Raw genomic sequence first — 14,880 nt, 5'->3', positions numbered from 1 at the left:
GGGCTGCCGGTCACAAATGGCGGCCATCAGTCAGATACAAATCGGCGCTATAAATTAGCGCAACCGCTCGTCTACTGTCATTCTGTTTCAGTTTTGTTTTCCAAGTTGCCGGGAAAACAAACCCCTTCACGATCGGTTGGTGGATGTCGAGCTTTGGAACGGTTTTCTCAATCTCTCCGACAGTGGGTTCCTTATCGAACATCTCGGAAGCGACATTTATCATATTTTTAATTAACATCTGTAATGACTGTTGATCGCTGTTCCGCCCATCATGGCACGGAAAGCGGCTTTCCCGACTCGTCCCATCGCACGCCATAAACGACGCGCGAGTTGGCAAAAAAGTACGGCTGGCGTTTGCGCAAACGGCAGGATCCGTATCGGTTTGGGAAGTGCAGATCACCAAAAAGGAAAGGCATCTCGCCGGGCACCATTGCGGCGTGGCACGGAACCCTTATTTGGGCTCATTAAGTGGCCTGTTTTTAATTGCTCCGCGGAGGGTTGTTTCGCATTCCGCGCCACGGTGCGTCGTAAAAGTACAATTCCAATTAAAAGAGCTGAAACTCGATCCCGTAACGTCCCCACCGCGTCGGTCATCTCCTTCGAGCCATCGCGACGATCGCCGCCATTTGCTTTCGTGCGCGATCGCGAAACCGGGGTCGAAAATGTTACCACTCAATTATCAAATTTACGCGCACAAAACGAGAAAAATGACACAAATCGCCGGGTTGACGCAGCGGGTCATGTGTGCGTGTGTGTGTGCGAGGAATGCGAGGGATGCGGGCCCGGCAGGAAGGAGGATCGAACTGTCAACGCAATCGAGAAAGAGAGGAGGATCACCGAAACGGCGCGGACTCCTGCGGTCGTGAAATTCCCCCCGACCGGGAATATTTGACTAAGGTTGACAAATTTGACAAATATTTTAACAATAACAATTTTTGGTTGAATTAATAATAAAGAGCCGTCGCGCGTTCCCGCTCGCACGCGCCTGCTGTGATCGTACTGTGACGGATGAGTGAGAAAGAGAGCGACATGAGTGACGCTGTGATGAGTGAGATGGCAAGTGAGAGCAGTGAAACGTTTAATCTCGCAGGAGTGAGCGAATGCACACAGCTTCCTAAGTCCATTTTGTTGGTTACAGTTCATCTACACGTGCTGGAACAGCTTCCAGGCACGTCTAGTCGCGCGGATAATATCCTGAAAATTCAATTCAATTTCAGTGAGGAATTTTCGCAAATCTTTCTTCACGTTAAATTACAAGAATATGCTCTCCGGAATCGATTGTCGACATCGAGTTGTTCCAAAAATCTCCGTTCGAAAGAATTGGATATTTTCAGGATATTAATGTTATCCTTACGGCGACAATCCACGTGACCCTTTGGCTCGTGTAGATGGTTGATGCAAGAGCGAAGAGCCTGCGTGAGACCACTCGTGTGCGTGAGTGAGACAGCTAACAGACGTCCGTGTGCCTCGTAGGCCACTCCCCCGTGGTGAAGCGACATGGTCACGCCCATAGTACGCAGCATCGCAGCCGCAAGTCAGCAGGATCGGCTGCGTGATCAACGGCTTTGGTGCTGTGTGTGTGAGAGGGAGGTGCTATTCACCGTCAGTAGCCCTACGCCCTGCAGGTCCAGCTCGCGTAGGCCCTCGATGCAGCTTGGTGCGCCATCGCCACTCAGTATGCTGCCAACGTTCGTGCTCGCAATAGGTGTCCGCAACTGCTAACCGCGTGAGCCGTGAATTCGGCAGACCCCATACCGTGCGATCAGGAACGATCTTCCACAGGTGACCATCACGAACACATACACACTCTTTCGCTGCGTGTGGGCGCGATCTCGCGTGCGTGCGTAAGACGCAGATCCTTGCGTGCGCGTGGCAGGATCAATAAGGTGTGTTTTCTCCCAAGGACGTGCCGCGATTGACACAGTTTTCTGATGTTCCGTTGCTCGTGAGTGTACCGTGTGCGTATGTTTGTTAAGCGTGAGTGAGAGTGGAGTGCAATCACACATTTCCGTGCGGCTAAAATATGAAGCAGTGCTCGTGCTCGGTGCACTTCCGGTAGAAATTTTGAAAAGTAAAAGAAAAATCGCACCAGGAAAACCAGGTGGAAAACAGGGTGCAATTGAACAGCAACCCCGTTTGGGAAAAGTCGGGTTCGGGTGTGAGGACTCCGTGCACGGAAGTAGTAGTGTCGCAAGATGATGATGAACGCTTTCATGGACAGTGGTACGTCGGCGGCGCATCACTCGCATCTGGCCACCTTCGGCATTAAGATGTCACCGGATCATCTGGAGCAGAGCAGTGAGATCGAGTCGTCAGCTAGTTCTGCGGCTAGTGCCAGTTTGGCTGCGGCTGCGGCTGCTGCTGCCGCTGCTAGTATGCTTCCACCGGGTGCTTCCGGTTCGGGGGGCACTGGGTCGGGGGTTGCAGCGGGCGTAGGTTCCGGTGGGACCTCAAACGACGCCATGTTTTACCACCATCATGCACACCACACCCACGGCCATCCGGGCCATCAACACCAGAGTAGTCCTAGTTCGAATGGGGCTGGTTCGTCGTCGGGAACTAGCGGGAGTACCGGAACTGGAAGTGGAGCAACGGGAGGAGTGACCGCGTACAACTCCCACCACCTGTCACCGTCCTCACACGCCATGTCCTCGCACGCGATGGCTCCGTACCATTCGCGGGACTTTTTGGCGTTGAAGCGCGATAATGACTACTTCAGTTCGGCGGCAGTGGCGGCCTCGGGGGCAGCTGCTGACCATCCTTCGTCCTTGTTCGCGGCCGCTCACGAGAATCCTTTGAACCCGCACGCGTCTCTCGGTGCCCACCACCCGTTTCATGCCGGAGCCCACTCAATGAGAGCGATGGCCGCGGCAGGATTAGCCTCGGCTGGGGACTACGCGCATCCATACCATCATGCGCATCACGCACACCACCAGGGCAACTATGCCTCGGCCATGCACCATCACCACCAGCACCATCCGCTCGCTAACCTGCCCGTCAATCCGGGCACTTCCGGGGCCTTCTTCCGCTACATGCGCCATCCACCGGCCATCAAGCAGGAGATGCAGTGTTTGTGGGTGGAACCGGAGTTGCCACCGCACCATCACCATCATCATCACCACCACCATCACCATCTGGGGCTCGGGTTGACGGCACTAGCGGCCAGTATTGGCGGTGGCGGCGGAGGAGCTGGTGTGGATGGCGGGAGCCGTAAGACCTGCAACAAGATCTTCAGCTCCATGCAGGAGATCGTGACGCATCTGACGGTGGATCACGTCGGAGGTCCCGAATGTACCACTCACGCCTGCTTCTGGCTCGGTTGCACGCGCAACGGACGGCCCTTTAAGGCGAAGTACAAGCTGGTGAATCACATCCGCGTGCACACGGGCGAGAAGCCGTTCCCGTGTCCATTTCCGACTTGCGGCAAGGTGTTCGCACGTTCCGAGAACCTCAAGATCCACAAACGCACCCACACCGGTAAGTCTCTACATGCGGGCTGGGTTGGGTTGGGTATGTCCTTCCGGGAAGTAGTCCTGAAGCGAGCAGCTTTTTTTGCGTCTTTGTTTTCCCGATTTCCCCGACGGGTCTTGATGGGAGGTCCTTCGCCTTGTGTTTGCTCTTTTTTGCACCTCTTTTTCTACTTTTAAGTACCTATTCCTGGCTGCTTGATGAATGGCGTGTGCGAATGGCCCAAAGTGGCCTCGCACGTGTTTATCGCTCCAAGAAAGGGGCTTGAAAATAAAAACAGCAGCACAATGGCGTTTGTTCTAAGCCCTCGGAACCCCCCGTCGAAAATGGTGAGCTGTTGCGTAACGTTCGACGTTTATTTGCACTTCATCAGGGCGCGAAATTAGTTCCAACCCAAGAACGAGATTGATCTTAATTAATTTTTAAACGCTCCAACGAGAACGCGCACCTTTGGTGCGATTTGTTTTGGATCGGTTTGGTCGATTAGCCGGGCATAATGTGTTCGGCAATGTTCCGGCTCGCTCCGGTTCCGGCCCGCACCATGGCTAATCAATCGAATAAACAATCTGGAAGGCCTGCTGAAGGCGAGTGTAAGAAAAAAAAACACACACACCAAACGGTCGAAACCATTCCGGAGGATCAACGGGCCGGTTAAAACGGGCCACGAGTGATGAGAATTCCTTTCTGCTGCTCGTTCGTTTCGTGGTTTGGGTCTGGCCCACGAGGAAGGAGTAATTAATCTCCATTTTCGAACCGTTCATCACGGGCCCCGACGCCCGGAGCCAAATTGATTTCCTTCGTTCATCATTTCACACCTCTACGGTAATTTTTTGAGGGGCACGCGCGCCCCGGTCTGTTTATGAAGATGTGTGTGCTCAACGAGCGTGTAAATATGGCCCCCAGGGCCGCGAGTTTCCCTGGTTCACGTGCTCCATTTGCGTGCGTCAATAAAGCGCTCGATTCGACGGGAAAGTGACCTCGATCAGGTGCGCTTTTCTCGCACGAAGGTGAATCTGCAACGCCGTAAATAATTGCCATCCTGGCAGCTAGGCGCGCGAAATTGACATCCATATTAGTGCAGCCCACGCAAAGTGACCCCAAAAGTCCTGCTGCGAGTGTGTGTGTGTGTGGGGGTTAGTTTTTGTTTCTACACACAAATAGAGCCCTTATCCACCGCCATGGCAGAGAATATCGATTTTTCCATCAGCCCGGAAGGAGATTATTTCAGTACGCACAAAAACACAAAACCACAAAGCACACCAAAGCAGCCGGAAGCTTGTGTGAGTGTGATCGTGACGCTGGGCGGGTGGGAGGACAAGGATACATAGTGCTCCTGGACGTACACACACATACACACAGACAAACACACGAAGCCGGTCATCATGCGGCGACAAAGCGGTCGATTGTTGAGCCCACCCACCCACGGGTGGAGGTCCACGTTTCCACGTTTTCCACGCATCCCGAGGATGGAAGTCGACTAGGTTGATCCCAATTCCCTCACGCTTCGTTCGGTGCGCACTTTCCCTTTCCCACCCGGCATTAGGGCGTCCGTTGTCCTGCTGTCACTGGCACATGCTGGCGAAGGTACTACGATTACTATTACGCCTGAATCCGGCACAGGGGATTCGCTTTATCCGCTTTTCCTCCTACAGGACCGAGGACGGGTAGCTCGTGGAAATAGACCAGCGTTTCCTTGGAGTCCGTGCAGTCGCAAACAAACCCGCCCCAGTGCAGGGGACAAACAATTAAATGGAAATCATAACACAGTTATTTTAAATTGACCGTCCCACGGCGACGACTTTGCGGATTTGCTGCCAAAGTACTCGTGTTTCCGCAAGCATTTATTGGCGTCCATGCTGTGGCCATGGAAAAGCTAGGAAGCTCTTTACTGGAAAATGTTTGCTGAAAAGCCACGATGAAACCACGTTTTAAACGCCCTGTGTTGTGTTGTTCGTTTTGGTGGTTTCGAGGGTTCAATTCGCGAGTATCACAACCGCACACGGGACAACGATGCACTTGCATGTGAGTGGAAAATTGAATGAACAGCAAAGTGTGTGACGTGTGGTCGATGTTTGGACGTTTTTCTTTGCCCGGGAAAACGCAGTTGTCGCACACGAACTTACGCGTAGTGTCTCCGAAAGCGGTTGACTCGCGCCTGTAAATGGACAAACGGCATCATAACTCGATCATCGCCAGGAGTATCAAATCGGCGTCAAATCACTGATGTGATGCAACATTTGGTTGGGAAAAACGAACCCCTGCAGTCAACTTGGTCTCGCTCATACCTTAGTCCATGCCGTTTCAGTCGATTGTGTTGATGAGGCAGGTTCGAGCTGAAGGTGTAGTGTTTTTACAAGTGAATTATTAGGAGGCTGTAAGCAACGAAAAAACCCCCCATTTTGGATATAGAGAGAACTTCTCGCACAAAGACCCACCGGAGGGAGGAGTTTGTGAAGAATTTTCTCACGCTTTTCGCACGGAGAAAAAAAAAAGCATGGAAAACATGGAGCGCGAAACCGTACCTCCACGTTGAGACGTCGGACGAAAGATTGAATGTCGTTGCTACTTGTGTTCGGGCTCGGAAGACCTCCAACACGGTGTACAGGATAGACGCACAGGTTTGCTCGAACCTTGAGGCAGGGATTATTTGCACCTTAGCGAACGTCTTAATTTACCCGTGGCTGGCCGAGGTCTGCAAACGTGCAAAGGCCCCCTGCTACGGATCTGGGGAAGGCATGATTAGATTGGATAAAATTGCAGCTTCCCTTTTTCTGCTTGGATCCTCGGACTGCGGACCCCGAGGCCGCGCTGAGAATGGAAACTTTGTGTACCATCTAATTCGCCTCGATTCGAAACGTATAATTTTGAGTGTTCATTTTCGCAGCATGAGCTCTCCTTTTTTCGCTGCTCCATTCGTTGGATGCGTCGAGCTGCTCCAAAATAAATAAACCAGCGCTCTCGGAGCCCTCGGGGCCCTCTGGGAGCATTTCATTTTGTGTGCGAGAAAACATACACCAAAACGAACGTCGTGAAACGTCTTCTCCTTCACGACGATCGCCTGCTCGACCGATGGCTATTGGCGCGAACGTACAGAAGCGAACGGATTCAAGGGTATAATTTGCCCGCCTACTTGAGAACGCCCTTTTCTCGCGCGCGCGCGCACGCTTGCGAGTCCTTGCCGGAAAATTGATTATCTTCCACCATGTGTTTCTTTTTCCGCGCGAACTCGAGCCTTTCAACACGCCTAATCACACACACACACACACACACACGCGTGCTACCGACAAATGAGCCGTTAAAACAAAGCATAATTACTCTCTCTCTTGCTCTCTGTCTTGGATCGTCGGGACCTTTTGTCCGACACCTGGTTGAGCTGCGGTTGAGCTCGTCGAGACGGTGGCCAGGATCAAATTACGACACACAAAAAGGCCCAACACCTCCGCAGTGCGTTCGATTTTATCGATGCCACTCTTCAGGAAGCCCGGACGCGGCACTTATCTCACTCTCGAAGCGGCTGAAGTGTTGTCAAACACGGGCTTAAGTGACCACTTGAGATAAGCTTTCCACCGACCGATCGGCGGTTTCCTTCGGTGGTCTCTTCCATCCCAGGATCGATGGAAAGGAGAAAAAAAAATAAAATAAAAGGGTCCCCGAGGTCCCTGTGGGTCTCCTTGTGTCATTTATTTTCCGTCAACATTCCGCCGCAAATCAAAACAAACCAATTTACGCGACACAAAGGCCCGCATTCGCTCATTTATGGTGGATTCCGTTTCCTCGACCGTTGGGATGGCGATTCGTTCCCCCGATTCGATTCCGATTCGTTTCACGTCAAACAATGTAATGCGCACTTCGGAAACCGGCTGATGAAACTGAACAATGGCCGCCCTGGTGGAAGGGCGAAGGCGCTCGCGGCACATAATTTATCGATTCTTTCGGGTGCCATTTTCCACCAAGGACGTCCTGGGGCCCTGGGTGGGGGAGAGAACTTTCCCCACTCTGCCCGCTCGAAACCACCCTGAATTCGTTCTTCCGCGATTCGAATTCTTTTTTTTTTGAGTCAACTCGACTAGCATCGTTTTTTTCTTCGCTCTTCATTTCCTATTATTTGTCGGATTCCTCTTTCTACCCCCGCGATTGTCTCGGGTGCCATTAAAAATCTATCATCAACATTAATATCAAAATAATAAATAGCGTAGGGCTGCTTGGGGCGTGGGACGTCTACGGACACGTCTCCAAGTTTCGCCTGTTCCGTGGCAGGGAATATCAATATGAAAGAAAACAGTTTAACCGCCCTCCGATCACGGTTCTATGGGCGGCCATTTCCTTATCATGATTTCTCGCTTTTTTCCATCCCCTTATAGCTGGGGGTGGGAAACATGTCCAGTCCTTCGGGTTCTTATTTTTGGGGTTTTCTCGAACGTGTCAAAGTTTTTCCAAACGCTTTTCTTTTCCCCATTTTAAGGGTGAAAAAACACGTCGTGGGACTCGTGGGTTTTGGGGTGGCCATTTTTTCCTTCTTCATCCTCTCGCTATCGTTATCTTCCTCTCTGGATCGCGTTATCGCTTCGCTGCTACCCGCTACCGCTTGCTATTGACCGGCCCTAGATCGACAGGGGTCGATTGGTAGGGTTTAGGGTAGCGTTGTGTTTTTATTCTGTCTTTCTACTCCCCAGTTTCGCACCGAGCGCAGGGATTTCTTTTCCGCATTCGCCGGACCAACTCCAGCTCTCGGGGTCGGTTACTGGGTGGAAGGCAGTGAGTGAGTGTTTCTGGGCAGGATGGCAAGAAAAACTGACAAAAACACACGAGTTTTACGATGAAAAATGACCACGACCAAACTTCGTGCCCTCTGCGACGCTCTTTCCCGGTCTAGAGCACCATGCGGTTGCCGTGGACGGAAAATACATGTTTTCGCTCGCTGGTGGTTTGCGCTTAGCCTACCTTTCGGGCGCTGCATCCAAGCGATGTCGCCAACGTCGTCGCCAAATCCTTCGGCCATGTTTAAAGAAAACCTAAAGACATCGAACCTTCGGGTTGCTTCAATCTCCGGTGGCTGTTCTCTCGTCCTTTTGGTGTGGTGAAATGCCATTGAAATCGCTCTTTAAACTGTGCTTAAACAGAAGCTGTCGCCTTGAATCCGGGACACATTGGAGGAAATGGACAGTTTTGGTTCTTCGCAACGATGGCATATTTTTTACAAAGCCGGAAAAATGGAACCGAAACTTTTGTGTCCTTTCCGCACAAAAGGCGCGCGGACCTCTGGCCAAAAGATTTCCTTCCTAAGGGGCTTCCAGTCGTTCGGTTAGGGTGTGACATTCAAAGTAGGTTGTGGGACGTTTACGCACACTTTTTGCACTGCAAGGATACAGAGCATCAGTAATTTACCCAGAGGTAGCGATTTTTTGATGAACAAGGTCGGACCAAGCGTTCTTTGTTGAAAGCATTTTCTCTTTCTTTATCCACAAAACAAAACCAACCACTGACAGGGTGGGCCTATTGTCGTTTGACGGGTTGTGAACTTCATACGGATGTTCATTCAGAACAATCTTGGAAGTATCTGACGATGCTTTCGACAATCTAGACATGTCCTAGAATTTGGAACGTGGCAGTAGTTATTTAGGATATTAACTTTGGTCCTGTTGCACATCAACCTCTCATGACAAATTTGACCACCAACTAAACGCCTTGGTTCAATATGGGTGAGCATTTGCTTGTGATGACTGTCTGTAATTCCAGGATCTCGTCATGTTGCCCCAGGCCTGATCGGTTCTGGTCTTTTCTTCGAATTTAACAAGCTTCGTTCGCGAAGCTTCGATGTGTCAGCAACAGTTACGACCAGCAGTTCGAAGGCAACTACGGCGCCAGGTCGTCCAAAAAGCAATTCCCTGTGCCCTGGTCCAAGTTAGGGCTGCTTGATTAGATAGAAAATTATCCACCAAGGCTCGACGCGGATCCGGAACTGGGGGCAAAGAGCTGGTGCGTCAGTTAGGCGAGTTTGTGGGGATCAAATTTATTTCCCCTCTATACTCGCTGTCATTTCGCTACTCATTCCACCTTCCACGACCAATTGAAGCTACGTTTGATACGCTCAGCGTCATCATCATCATCATCATCATCAGGATGGCATTCGTTGTTTCTTCGACCAACGTCATCAAGGCTGGTTCTGGTGTGCGTTGGTTCGTTTGTTCGTGGTAACTGTCATAAACATCAGAGCATCGAATCGATTTCGAATGGCGCTTGTGGGGGTTTGGAGGGAACTTATTCCTTTTCCCCGGTACTCATTTATAAAAAAAAACGCTCCCACCACATGAATACGCCAGAAGTGTATGTGTAGCGCGAACATCGAATGGAAAGCGCTCGCATTATCTGGTGGGAAGCGAGTAGAAAAACAGACGGACACTATATCTTTCTAGCGATCGAAGATGGCGGCTGGCACGGAGACTGAAAAAAGTCCGAACGTCGTGTACATCAAGATATGACAGTTCTGAGGATGTTTTTGTTATTTGACAAGGGTGTGTAGAAGGCGGAACGCCGGGCTGTGACGGGTTTGCGGCGCCAAGTAGAGCACGGAAGCGAAGGAAAAATATACAACCCAACACTCACCTGAGAAGTCGAGGGCCTGCTTCACGAAGGGCTGCTGCGGCGCAACGAGCAAATCACGCACATCAAAAACAGTCGAATGCGAAGAGGAGAAGAGAAAAAAAAGCAGCCGCTTTAAAATTGACTTCATAGGTAATTTCAATTTGAATTTACCTTCCTTTCGCTTTCCGTGTTCTTCGCAAGAGCCCACCGAGATAAGCGGCAGGTCTTCATAATCTGCGTCCTCTGCTCTGATGGTTTGATCGGAGCCGCTCGATAACGCTTGACCCGTGCGTCTAGGCTGCAGGAGCATCCGTTCCGCAAGCGCATAATGTTATCTTAATTTTGCAATATGCCTCCAGTGATGATAGCCATCTTGAGCCGGTTTGCTGGGAGTCATGCAATTGGAAACGCTGGCCAACGGCAGGGTGTAGAAACAACATGTTGCACTAATCTGGCCGCTTTCTGGTGCTTGATTTTCGGTATTTTGCGTCAGGACCAAAGGCACCTCTCAAGAACCACAATTTTCGCACTCTCGAAGGAGTTCGCTGGATCCTTAAGTTGGCTTAAAGAGGGCGTATCGGGGGATCAGAAGGGATCAAGTACCCGGCCCAGACGAAGGTGGGCTGTGTGCACAAGCGGTGCCAGAAGAATGAAGAATTCAATAACTAATCAAGCGGCCGGCTCAAACTTGTCCCAGGCGGTGCTCAAAGTTCATCGTACGCCGAGCCGAGTTCAGCCCCGGCAGGTCGAAGGATTAATCGGAGTTAGATGGTGTTGTTTTCTGGGAGCTCCTGGAGCAGGATCCTTTTCATTCTGTTGTTCCTATTCTCGTTGCCGCCTGCTTGTCCTTTCTCGCAAAGTCTTTGTTTGCGTTTACGAAAGGAAAAAGTTTGTTTGTTGTTACACCCACCTCCAGCAGTCGGTTTCAGGACGAGATGAAGCCGTTGTGAGGAATAAGCAGAAGGCAAAGTGCTAGAGTGAGAGGGAATATTTCTGAAATAAATAAACATATCCATATCCGAGAGAGAGAGTTCTTAGCCAGGTACGCTCGTAAGGTGAGCTCGATGTCACACGGCCATCATTGGGATTATGAGCCAGCTCGATCCTTGTCAAAGAAGCCCGCGCACGTGTGTGTGTGTGTTGTTTTTTTGTTCATGGAGCTCCTTTTTGCTATTTTGGAGTATTGTTTCCTGCGCTACAGCCGGTGCGAAAGCGGGTAACGCTACACAGAAACTGGATTAGATCACTCGAACTAGGCCAGACAGAACGAGGGCAATCCGGCTCGGGCAGGATTAGCTGGCGATAGGATTGTGTAAGGTGTCGTGTTCGAAAAAGTTGTTGAAAAGCGTGTGAAATAGACCGATTACCAGTTGTGACACGCATACATTTTGTTATGTTTCCTTCTGCGACTGATCCTGTAGGACCTTCGAACAAGCTTACCAGCTTTTGATGAACTGGATCTTGATAGAGATGGGGCTTTAGATTTTGACTTTGGTTAAAACGATAGGAAAGATTGCCAAGATTGGATCGAGTTAGAGATGGAAAGGCATTCGGCAGGAAAAGTGAAGCAAAAAGTTTCCAGCTAATGAGTGTTTTTACATACTGATCCTTTTCGCGGCGTCCTTTTTCAATGGTTTTGAACCTCCGAAATGCATCCTCGTGATGATTGAATTGATTTAGCACACGTGAAGTGACGCGCTATCGACGCATCCTGCAAACGACGATATCGTGAAGGGGTGTGTCACGCAAACAAGATGGCTGCCGGAAAAATGCGAACAGATGATCGAATTGTTATTAAAAAATAAATCCTTCACAGGTCGTTCTCGACCCCCGGGCTGTCAACGCATCGAGTCCTTTCGAAGTTTGTCCCTATTTCCCGCTCTGGCCCGGCACCGGCATCTCGAGGACTTCATTTCGCTTCGCTCGCTCGCACCGGCCTCCATTTGCTTCTTTAGTTCGCACCCCGGCCCAGTGTTTGGGGTGCGGGATGCTTTGTTTGGCTCGCATGCGCTCATATTATTACTTTTTTATTCGTCCTGTGCGCTGAGCGGCTTATAAACCCGTTTGCTGCTGCGTGCAACAAACCGAACGCGGCATACGGCCGATGATGATGATGATGATGTTGAGGGCTCAAGCGCGCCGGCGAGATGTTGGTGATACTTATCATCGTCATTACGTTTCACGCTTCATAACCAGCCTAATCATGATGATCTTTCACGTTTCGGGCTGCCGGTCGGCCGTGGAATCCCTCCCCTAAATTTCCTTTTTTCCCTGTAAACCTCGCTCACCGGTAAGCGGCCATTCGCTTCCATTCGTCCTTTCGTGGAGGGGTTTCGCGCTTTGCTGCACACCGCCAAAGAAGGGCACCTTGGCTGGAAAACGCGCCCAAGGGTGGCACAGGGAACATCCCTGTTGCATCATTCGCTTGTCACAGCAGCCATCTCGCTCTGGCCGTTCGCAGTTCTCCGTTCGGTTAACGACGTGCTAAGCTAATAGCAAATATATTACCCACTGTTGTGTGTGTTTTTTCCCCCAAATCGCACATTCCGCATTAGACGTTTCCCGGGGAAACAAATGACGCACAGGTTCGGCTGAAATGGAAACTTTTAGCACACCATATTTCACAATCGAATAGTTGGTATTTCCTCTCCGGCTGGCTGGGAATGAGTTGACAATGGAACCAATATTCCACGCAGCCGATTCCGACACCGGTGAGACGTTTAATTGCTCGCTTCATTCTGCGGCCGGGTCCATAGGACCCGCGAATGTTTCTCTTTCGCGTGGATTTTTTTCCATCGGTTCATTCCGAGGCCACTAAATCATGGCCTACTGCAGGGCTTGTTCGATCGAAGCCCGAGCTAGCATTTCCATAATAACGCGATAAATTATCCCACAAACTCTTCTTCCCATCTTCCGCCCGGTGTCGAGGCGTGGCCAAGGTCCGTGGGTTGAGGGGTTTCTGAGTTTTCTGATTTTAGATTCTTGTGAGAAAAGATTTCTCCAAATTTCATTACCGCGCCATAAATTAGGCGCGCATAAAAATGGGAGCAAAATCGAAAACCCCGTACATTACGCGGGTGTGTGTTCCGAGCGGACGCGACTTCGAAATGGCGTCAGATGTGGCAGAACCTACGGAAATAAGCATGGTTGGGCCTGGCCACAATATTGCCTCACTCACAAATCCCGGTTGAGCCGTTTTCCGATGGGGGCGCCCTTGAGGGATACACTCGCTAGCGATGAAAAAAAATCAAAACAACCAAAAAAAGGGGTTTTTTGAAGCCTCGAAACGTGGGTTGATGTTGGAAGTAAGAAGGCACAAAAAAAGGAACTCTCCGCTGTACGCCCGAGCAACAAGAAACAAGAACGAGACGGAAAGAATTATGTTTGTTTTATGTAAATGCATGCCAGTGGTCTGGAGGAAAGGCATCTCACGCAGGTGGCGAGGTCCCTGCGGGGGTAACTTGTTAAAATGGCATTTCAATACCGACACATTCTCCGTCCGCTATCCAAAGCGCGACGTGAGAAGCGCTCGGTGAGATGAGCCCGAGTGAGTGAGATAAATCATCTCATCTCACGCGTTCCCCGGGGTGAGCGATTTCGGCGCGCGCGTGCGAAAGAGAGCAGCCGAACGTGAGCAATGGCCGCGAAGGTGTGATGATTGGAGAATAATGGAGCTGAAGATAGCCCGCAGTCGCAAACAACGCGCACGACAACTCAATACGGAAAACAAAACAACCTCCCACACGGTCTCCGTTCGCCCTCAGGCCCTGGTACAGCAGTTAATGTCCAGTTTGTTCTGCCTTCTTGCGTTCGTTTGCGCTGTTGCTTTTGGCCAGCGCCGTGAGAAGTGGCACAGGACGAGGTGAGTTAATCACCAGCGCCGGAGGCGATTTATGCACCGAGTGCTTGTTCAATGTTTACTCTGATTCCAACCCACCCGAAGGCATCGAGGTTGATGGAAGCCGGTGGAATTGCCAGACGAATTTTCAGTGCCAGACGAGGACGTGGACTCCTGCTACGACTCCCTCGGGGTGAGCAGGAGAACCACAGTGCTGGGCAAAGGCAAACTGCAACTCTGTCGAGTGATATAGCGATAATAAAATAAATGATTTACTTTTACGATGTAATTTGATACCGATGACAGAGCCGAGAAAGGACCGATTGGCTTGTTTGGATCGAACGAGAGAAAGATAGAGAGAGAGAGAGAGAAAGAGAGTGAGAGAGACGTACAGACAGGGCGAAAGCGAAAAGAAGAGAATGCATTTGGGGAGCTGCGGGCGCAGATCCGCTGGAGAGAATGTTGCATCGTTCGAAGGATGGCGCTCGTTCGCTTGACCCAGCCGGCAATTAACTGCTATTGGTTTTAATGCACTGCTACGGCCAATTAAAGCGCATCGTTTGGTGCCGGATCGCAGGTTCCGGTTCCAGTGAGGCTGTCTCCGGCTGTTGGCAGTCCGGTGACTGGTCGAATCCCAGGGCTCTCTGGGAAGCTTGGTTTAATTGAGCGGATTGAATGATTCGTGACCGACGCCCCATAACACGTAACGCATCCTGGACGCGCGCAAGCCATTGTCCGTGGAAATGGCCTTCTCAAAGAATCGGGACTACGCGAAGAAGCATGCCCGCTGAAAGCTTCATCGCCATTGACCGTTAAAAGGAACGGGAAAAGCACTTCAATTGGTCGCGAACGACGCGGTTGTGTGCTCCGTTCGCCGCAGGACATTGTCGTCAGGGCAATGAACCGTCTGCCCGCTGGTCGAGAGTATCGCGTGTCAGTGTCGTGTCCTGAAAATGACATGCCGCTTCGGCGTAGCTCGAAGACGGCCGCTG

At 50.9% G+C, this 14,880-nt stretch overlaps 1 protein-coding gene across 1 annotated transcript in view; it reads left to right on the top strand.

Moving 5' to 3' along the window:
* The first annotated feature begins 2,195 nt into the window (after window positions 1-2,195).
* LOC128730752 (pair-rule protein odd-paired) overlaps window positions 2,196-14,880 on the top strand; it is a 29,046-nt gene continuing 16,361 nt past the window's right edge. The window contains exons 1-2 of the mRNA XM_053823832.1: window positions 2,196-2,327; window positions 2,520-3,477. Of these exons, the coding sequence (XP_053679807.1) occupies window positions 2,196-2,327; window positions 2,520-3,477 (1,090 nt within the window). The remainder of the gene's footprint in view (window positions 2,328-2,519; window positions 3,478-14,880) is intronic.

The sequence above is a fragment of the Anopheles nili genome, chromosome 2 (genome assembly GCF_943737925.1).
Source record: "Anopheles nili chromosome 2, idAnoNiliSN_F5_01, whole genome shotgun sequence".
In the NCBI taxonomy this organism is placed as follows: domain Eukaryota; kingdom Metazoa; phylum Arthropoda; class Insecta; order Diptera; family Culicidae; genus Anopheles; species Anopheles nili.
This window is presented reverse-complemented; position numbering and strand designations above follow the sequence as displayed.